Source organism: Cibotium barometz, chromosome 42, assembly GCF_041138505.1.
Source record: "Cibotium barometz isolate CiBa-2024 chromosome 42, ASM4113850v1, whole genome shotgun sequence".
NCBI classification, from domain to species: domain Eukaryota; kingdom Viridiplantae; phylum Streptophyta; class Polypodiopsida; order Cyatheales; family Cibotiaceae; genus Cibotium; species Cibotium barometz.
The window spans coordinates 31,604,223-31,610,777 of record NC_141087.1 but is presented as its reverse complement, the minus strand read 5'-3'; the positions used below and the strand labels follow the sequence as shown (position 1 = coordinate 31,610,777).

The 6,555-nt window shown below is 38.5% G+C and overlaps 2 protein-coding genes and 1 long non-coding RNA gene across 4 annotated transcripts; 1 reads left to right on the top strand and 2 right to left on the bottom strand.

Moving 5' to 3' along the window:
- Positions 1 to 393: 393 nt before the first annotated feature.
- Positions 394 to 2,009, top strand: LOC147614373 (uncharacterized). Its single transcript, XM_086780514.1, has 4 exons — positions 394 to 838; positions 1,087 to 1,477; positions 1,566 to 1,741; positions 1,953 to 2,009. The coding sequence occupies exons 1-4, from the start codon at positions 428 to 430 to the stop codon at positions 2,007 to 2,009; spliced, it is 1,035 nt and encodes a 344-aa protein (XP_086636640.1). The 5' UTR covers positions 394 to 427.
- Positions 2,010 to 3,722: 1,713 nt separating this feature from the next.
- On the bottom strand, positions 3,723 to 4,709 carry LOC147614372 (uncharacterized). 2 transcript variants are annotated; one of them, XR_015263029.1, is made up of 5 exons: positions 4,566 to 4,709; positions 4,340 to 4,478; positions 4,160 to 4,253; positions 3,951 to 4,052; positions 3,723 to 3,843 (listed from the first exon to the last, which is right to left on the bottom strand). It is a non-coding gene; the product is annotated as an uncharacterized LOC147614372 (long non-coding RNA). The 2 variants fall into 2 exon arrangements; XR_015263030.1 differs by having other exon boundaries at positions 4,340 to 4,439.
- Positions 4,710 to 4,759: 50 nt separating this feature from the next.
- On the bottom strand, positions 4,760 to 5,501 carry LOC147614371 (uncharacterized). The gene is made up of 5 exons (XM_086780513.1): positions 5,457 to 5,501; positions 5,295 to 5,357; positions 5,043 to 5,194; positions 4,816 to 4,948; positions 4,760 to 4,774 (listed from the first exon to the last, which is right to left on the bottom strand). Exons 1-5 carry the CDS (start codon positions 5,496 to 5,498, stop codon positions 4,760 to 4,762), a joined length of 405 nt encoding a protein of 134 aa, XP_086636639.1. The 5' UTR covers positions 5,499 to 5,501.
- Between the last annotated feature and the right edge of the window lie 1,054 nt (positions 5,502 to 6,555).

Genomic DNA, 6,555 nt, shown 5'->3' with positions numbered 1-6,555 from the left:
ACTCTCAAAAGAGAGATTGCATATGGAGAAATCTTCAGACCTAGATCGCACGATCTTTAGGTTTTTCATGATTCCAAAAGAGGTCTCCATGTTGTCATACCAAGTACGCAATCAAGGTAGAATTCTAATACTCATTGACATTCGCGGTTTCTTTTCTATGTGAATAGATATTCTTGACATTCATGTTATTGCAGACAAAGCTACAGAAGATGATTGGGCATTAATGTACATGGAATGCTTGAAACTAAAGACACAAAACAAGGTGAGTTTGGTGGTTTTTCTTAACATCATTGGAGTTCCTTTATTTCTTACCATACATTCTTAATTACAAGTTTCGTGGATATAGGTGCTATATTGTCAGCCCTACAATCCTCAAGCGAAGGAAGACAAAGACAAACCATTCATTCTTATTATTCAAGATACGTGGATGTTACAAATGGCACTTCGATTCTCCTTGCATAACTCATGGGCTATTGATAGTACTTTCAAGACAAATAAATTTGGCCTACCATTATATGCAGCTGTGCTACCAAACCAACTTGGAGTTGGCATTCCAGTGTGGTGTATGATGTGCACTAATGACCCAGGCTCTCATCAAGAGAGCATTGCCTTGGAGATTACTATGAAAATGGTTTTTTCAAGAATGGGAGATATTCGTCCTACAGCTCTAGTCATTGACAAGTGTCCACAAGAACTACAGCCATTGCTTAAGGTGGTTGACGAAGATCCCCATTGTTGGGTTCAACAAGAGCAAGAAACTCGCCAACAAGTTGCATGCCATGTCATCCTATGTTGGTTCCATGCTAAGAAAGCTTGGGTTGAGAATTTGTTACCACAAGTAAGAGATTGCAATATTTCAAGGCTATGGACTGTGGGTATACAGTTAACTAGGACTGGATAGTAAACTAGGACTGTGCATTAACTAGGACTGGATAGTAAACTAGGACTGTGCATTAACTAGGACTGTGTAGTAAACTAGGACTATGCAGTAACCTAGGACCGCGTAATTGAGAGTAGCTTAGGATGTTTGATTTAATATGAGTTTTGGGTTATAATTTAACCTCTAAAAAAATGTGAAAAATGCAGGTTTCCAAAGAACTGCAAGATGAGATCTACACATCAATGTCAAATCTCATGCACTCGGTCACAGAAATGGAATTCGAACAGAAGTATCAACATTTCTTACAATGTTACAATGCCCATGACAATATCATTCGATATGTGACAAATGGTTGGTGTGGGTCGACTTGTGTTTGGCGAAGGCGATGGCCAAAATTTGGCCGATTGTTCTCTTATGGGAATGTTGATACTACTAACTTGGTGGAGCGCCTATGGCAGTACATAAAATACACTCTCTTGGATGCACAAATCAACCGGTTCATGCTTGAACTTATACATGCTCTTGTGGGCGATTCAAAGACTGGCAGGCGCATGGGTGGAACTATGCTTGAGTTCTTCAAGCAAAAGCAAGAAATAGGTAATATCACTAGTTCTTTTAACATTTTTGCTGTATTCATTTAAAGTATCTTAAATCCTCTTCTTGACATTTGTATTTCTTGATCTAGCCGATTATGGGCGCTTTAGTATTCGTGGATCGTCAAAGATGCACACTTCAAGGTTGTCTGCTCGGGAGAGAATATTACAACGGTTTGAAAGTGACCCCTCATCGTTGAAAGTTATCAATGAAATGGCCTTGTCGTTCAAGATTCAAAGTACCTCTTCTTCAAGCCAGTGGTATCATGTGAGTATGCAATCTAATTATTGTGATTGCCCCGATTGGACAAGTGACTGCAAGCACTTATATGGCATAAGATTGATAATGAGGCATCACTTTCCTGAGTTATACAAGTTTCTTCCCATTATTGACAATGCACGCACCTTGGGAATGGTTTCTATGGATCATGAGATTTGTGAGACTTCTGCAAGCCCTTGTAATCAGATGGACATGACAGAGGCCAACACAAGTGAAGACATTCATCTCTGCATTGAGGAATTTAGAAGAATTTTAAGTCAAATAGAGGAAGAATTGGACACAAAGGACTCTACAAAAAAAGAATTATGCTTGACACAGCTACAAACCTCAAAGGAGTACCTTTCAAATCTTATCAAGCCAAAGGAGATTGACATGCCTACAAGAGGGAGTGTTCGTCAAATTCAAGCACATGTGACGACAACTAGGCTTGGCCATGGAAGGCCAAGAGAGCCTTTCAATACCATTCCAACTTCATTTCAGGAAGCTGAATTGCGTCCCCCCAACAAACGAGCTCATGTATCCGGTGTATTGAGAAGAAAACATCAACGTGGTAGACATCGTATTCAATTTGATAAAAGACCACGTATTTGGTGCCCACATTGCTGCACAAAAACATTGTTGGTAGACCCCCTTTCTACCCTCTCTTGTCACACTTGCCATGGTTTATTGCCTTTAACTGAAAGACATGCTCCCGTCGGTGTTGAAGGCATCCTCATAAACAAGTATGTGCTATTATGCGATGGATTACAAAGCTTGCAATGTAAGATCATGTCTTGTTTGTATGGTGATTGTAAGGATGAGGAGAGACACTTTTCTTTGACTCTTCCAAGTGGACAAGTCCTCGAAAAGATATACGCATCGCGCGTTAGACTTGTGTTATTGTACACTTGATATATGAGGATGGTGGCAAGTACTGTGTTATTTTTCAGTATTTGTGTGGCATTGGATGTATGTATGATCTCTCTCATTGGTAAGCCTTTCCACATAAACTAGGACTGTGCAGTAAACTAGGTCTATGCAAAAACTAGGACAAGTCGATGAACAAATGTTGTGAATTGGTGGAAAGTACTGTGTTATTTTTCAGTATTTGTGTGGCATTGGATCTATGTATGATCTCTCTCATTGGTAAGCCTTTCCACAAAAACTAGGACTGTGCAGTAAACTAGGTCTATGCAAAAACTAGGACAAGCCGAAGTACAAATGTTGTGAAATGGTGGCAAGTACTATGTTATTTTTCAGTATTTGTGTGGCATTGGATCTATGTATGATCTCTCTCATTGGTAAGCCTTTCCACAAAAACTAGGACTGTGCAGTAAACTAGGTCTATGCAAAAACTAAGACACGCCGAAGTACAAATGTTGTGAAATGGTGGCAAGTACTGTTATTTTTCTGTATTTGTGTGGCATTGGATCTATGTATGATCTCTCTCATTGTTGAGTGTTTATGATCTCTCCTTGGTAAGCATTTGGATGATCTCTCTCATTGTTTATATGGTGATTGTAAGGACTTTGTAGTAAATTAGGACTGTGTAGTAAACTAAGACTATGCAAAAACTAGGACTGTGCAATAAACTAGGACTATGCAAAAACTAGGACTGTGCAGTAAACTAGGACTTTGCCTTCGAATTTGCCAATGGATGATATTGAAGACTCATAAAGCCAATAAGGTTTGCAAGTAGCCTCACATCGATACAAAGCGCAGTTTTGCATAAAGTAAAAATCAAGGAGCAAACCAAAAATAAGTACTGCATTGACACATGTATTGTACTCATCCAATACAAAATCTTTACAACCAAAACATTTAGCATTCCATGGAAGTGTAGCCTTTCAAGAAGTGCACAACTTATCTCGAAATGTAATTTTGTACCAACTATAAAATCCCAAAGTAAGACTTATCTTCACTATCGTGGAGACATACAATGTCATATATCATAAAATGGCATAAGCCATCCATTGACCAAAAACTAATATAGCAAACTAAGAAGGTCACGATGCTAAGGGCAGATGCTCATCCAATACATGGCTAAGCCAAGAACTGAACTCATCCTTCAACTTCATGACATATCCATGGTCGAACCACTTCTTTGATAGCTACACAAGGAAAAAAGCAATGTTAGAGTTTATAACACCAAATTCACATTTAGCTCATACATAGCAAGAGATTTCATAAGGAAGCTTTTTAATAAGCATGTGGATACCCAATGCTTTGGAGGTGTATCTATAAGGCTCCCATCGATTAGTTTCTTGATAAATGCCATTACATAAAATCCGCAATCAATTGCGTTTGGTTGTTTTGGCACCTACAATGTTTACATACGTATGTCTCATTTGATCGAATCCAAAAAATGCCATATATCATGCTATATATATTATGAAATAATGAAAGCCAAAATTAATTTTCACATACCTCTATACACTTCAACTCAAACCCAGTGGATGGGCATGCAAGAGACTCTTGTAATGGTCCATGTGTGCAACTTGAAGAAATTGACTCAAGAACTCTACTAATATATAGATGTAAAATGTTAGCTAGCATTTACCCAAGCATTATGGATTCATGAACTTCAAAGTAAAGCTCTTGTCTTACCGTTGCACAATGGAAACATACTCGCCCGAATTCCCTACATGCAGTGAGTCTAGGTGAAGGAGAATATTTTTTTCTCGATGACAAGCCTCTCACCTTCATGCTGTGGGAATTATAGACCACAAAAAGGGTCCAGTGGTGCCTGAGAAACATGAAGTTGTAAGTGCTTTGTCTACTCATGACAAAACCAAGAACACATGCATCAATATGAGTAAAGTATTGACCTTACCTATGTACTAGAGGTAGAAACAAGAACACATGCTTGCTCAGATCAATATGTCCAAAGAAATTTTGCAAGGAAGTATTCCTCGTTGGACGCCGTGAAGCCACATAGTCATACCACAAACTATCCACGAATGAAACCTTCTCCAGAGCATCTAACTATAGTGGGTTTTTTCCATCCACCTACAAAATGAACATGCTTTACGCATCTTTGAGCTGCAAATCCAAAAGCTATATTTCAGAATTGAAAAATTTACCGACATGGCAAATAGGTTAAGCACATGAGTAGACGCTTCCACATGCATGATTGACTTGGCTAATTGCACATCCACCTCGGCAATGAATCCCCAACGTGTAGAGTGTAAGTGAATAGTCACTCCGTGTTGAAGTCTACATAACCAAAAAATCAATCCTTGCGTAACTTAAAACCATGCATATGATAAGATAATTCAATATTCAAGCCATAGAGTTATATAAAGTATACCTTTCATAGACCGCACTTAGATCTTTTACCTTGCCCAAGACATTGTGCGTCTTAATCTCACTAGTGGATATTGTTATTATTACATTTGAAGGCTTACTCTCACTCGGAGAGCTAATATCAAAATAAGTTGCATTTACATTGCAAGCCATCCCCTTCAAGTTCAAACAAACAAGAGTTGACATAAGGAGCCATGGTATTTGAAATAAAGCCTACTCTTAAATTGTGTACGAAGAGACATCTTCCACCCCTTACCTTCTTCCGTTTCTTACTTTTTTTAGAGAGTCCTACATGAGCCTCCTTGTTGACAATTTTCTCCTAAAGTGAGGAAACAAGAAATAAAGCATATTTATGTATATTAGTGTAAGGAAAACAACCTCAAAGTAGTACAAAGGTTGAAGAGTAGTATTTTCATACCGTTGTAAGGGAGGCTTTTCCCTCGAATTCCACATTTCTCATCGACACTTCCTCATCGAATTTTTGTTTCCATGTGAGGAGCCTTCACTATCATGGATTTGAACATTTTTCTTTGATCGAGTCTTTTGAATTGGAAGATTACGAAGTTTCATGGTAAATACAATTTAAGGTTAGTACCATGTTTTTAAAGAAGCCCTCTACTTAACTAGTACATCAGAAGCCCTCAGACCAACCAGTACATCCATCTCTTACCTTCAAAGGAGAAAAAACAACACACTTTTGTCTCTTCTTCACTTGAGATGAAGCCACATGCTCATGGTTCGCCTCATCAATGATTTCCTTCAAGAGAGTGGCATGTTATGAAAGTAAAGATAACAAACAACAAACAAGTTAAAAAAATAAAAAAATCATATCTTGCATACCAAAGGAGGAGACTCTTTTTGATTTTCATCCTTGCCGCTTGTCAATATGTCCTCATCGAGGTTTTCCATCCGTTGAGAACCCACTTCACCATCATCATTGTCACAATCATCACTTTCTTTTTGGCGTCGCTACAAGATGCAAAATGAGAGCTTAATAATATTCATGGTATATATATATTTCACAATTAAGGTTAATAGGACAAGAGAAAATCTCACATGTCTGGAGTATCCCTCTTTAATGCGCCGTTCAATCCCTTGAATGCGTTTCTCCTTGTTCTCCATGTATTGTTCCATGCCCTTGGCAACAAATCCCTCGATGAATGCTCCCTTTTGCATGTTATAGGCTCTCTTAGACAAGTTGGTAGGAGCTTTCTTTTCCAAGCATCTTCAGCCAAAAGTCTTTGTTTCTTTTCATTGTTTTTCATGTTGATTTGAAATTTACGTTTTGCATCTAGAAATCTTGTCTGTGATTGCTTTGCAGCACTCTTTGAAGCTCCTTGCATTCCACCACCCAAGGGGCATCCTGTCTTTTGAAGTGGGATATCCACCTCTAAGCCATGGTCGACTTTCAAGTGGCGAATCATATGAATTCTCTTGATATAGTTCGTGTTCCATCTAGGACACGTATCTGAGACTCGACATTGCCGAGCAAGTTTCCCAGAAGGAAGAATTATCTC

Excerpts from the sequence above, each read along its gene's own strand:
- LOC147614373 (XM_086780514.1), top strand. The coding sequence starts at position 428 with ATGTTACAAATGGCACTTCGATTCTCCTTGCATAACTCATGGGCTATT. Across the intron at positions 839-1,086 it reads TTGAGAATTTGTTACCACAA|GTTTCCAAAGAACTGCAAGA; the intron begins GTAAGAGATTGC and ends TGAAAAATGCAG. Across the intron at positions 1,742-1,952 it reads CTTCAAGCCAGTGGTATCAT|AGGCCAACACAAGTGAAGAC; the intron begins GTGAGTATGCAA and ends TGGACATGACAG.
- LOC147614371 (XM_086780513.1), bottom strand. The coding sequence starts at position 5,498 with ATGAGAAATGTGGAATTCGAGGGAAAAGCCTCCCTTACAACG. Across the intron at positions 5,195-5,294 it reads AAAGTAAGAAACGGAAGAAG|GGGATGGCTTGCAATGTAAA; the intron begins GTAAGGGGTGGA and ends TTGAACTTGAAG. Across the intron at positions 4,949-5,042 it reads CTAAGTGCGGTCTATGAAAG|ACTTCAACACGGAGTGACTA; the intron begins GTATACTTTATA and ends TTGGTTATGTAG.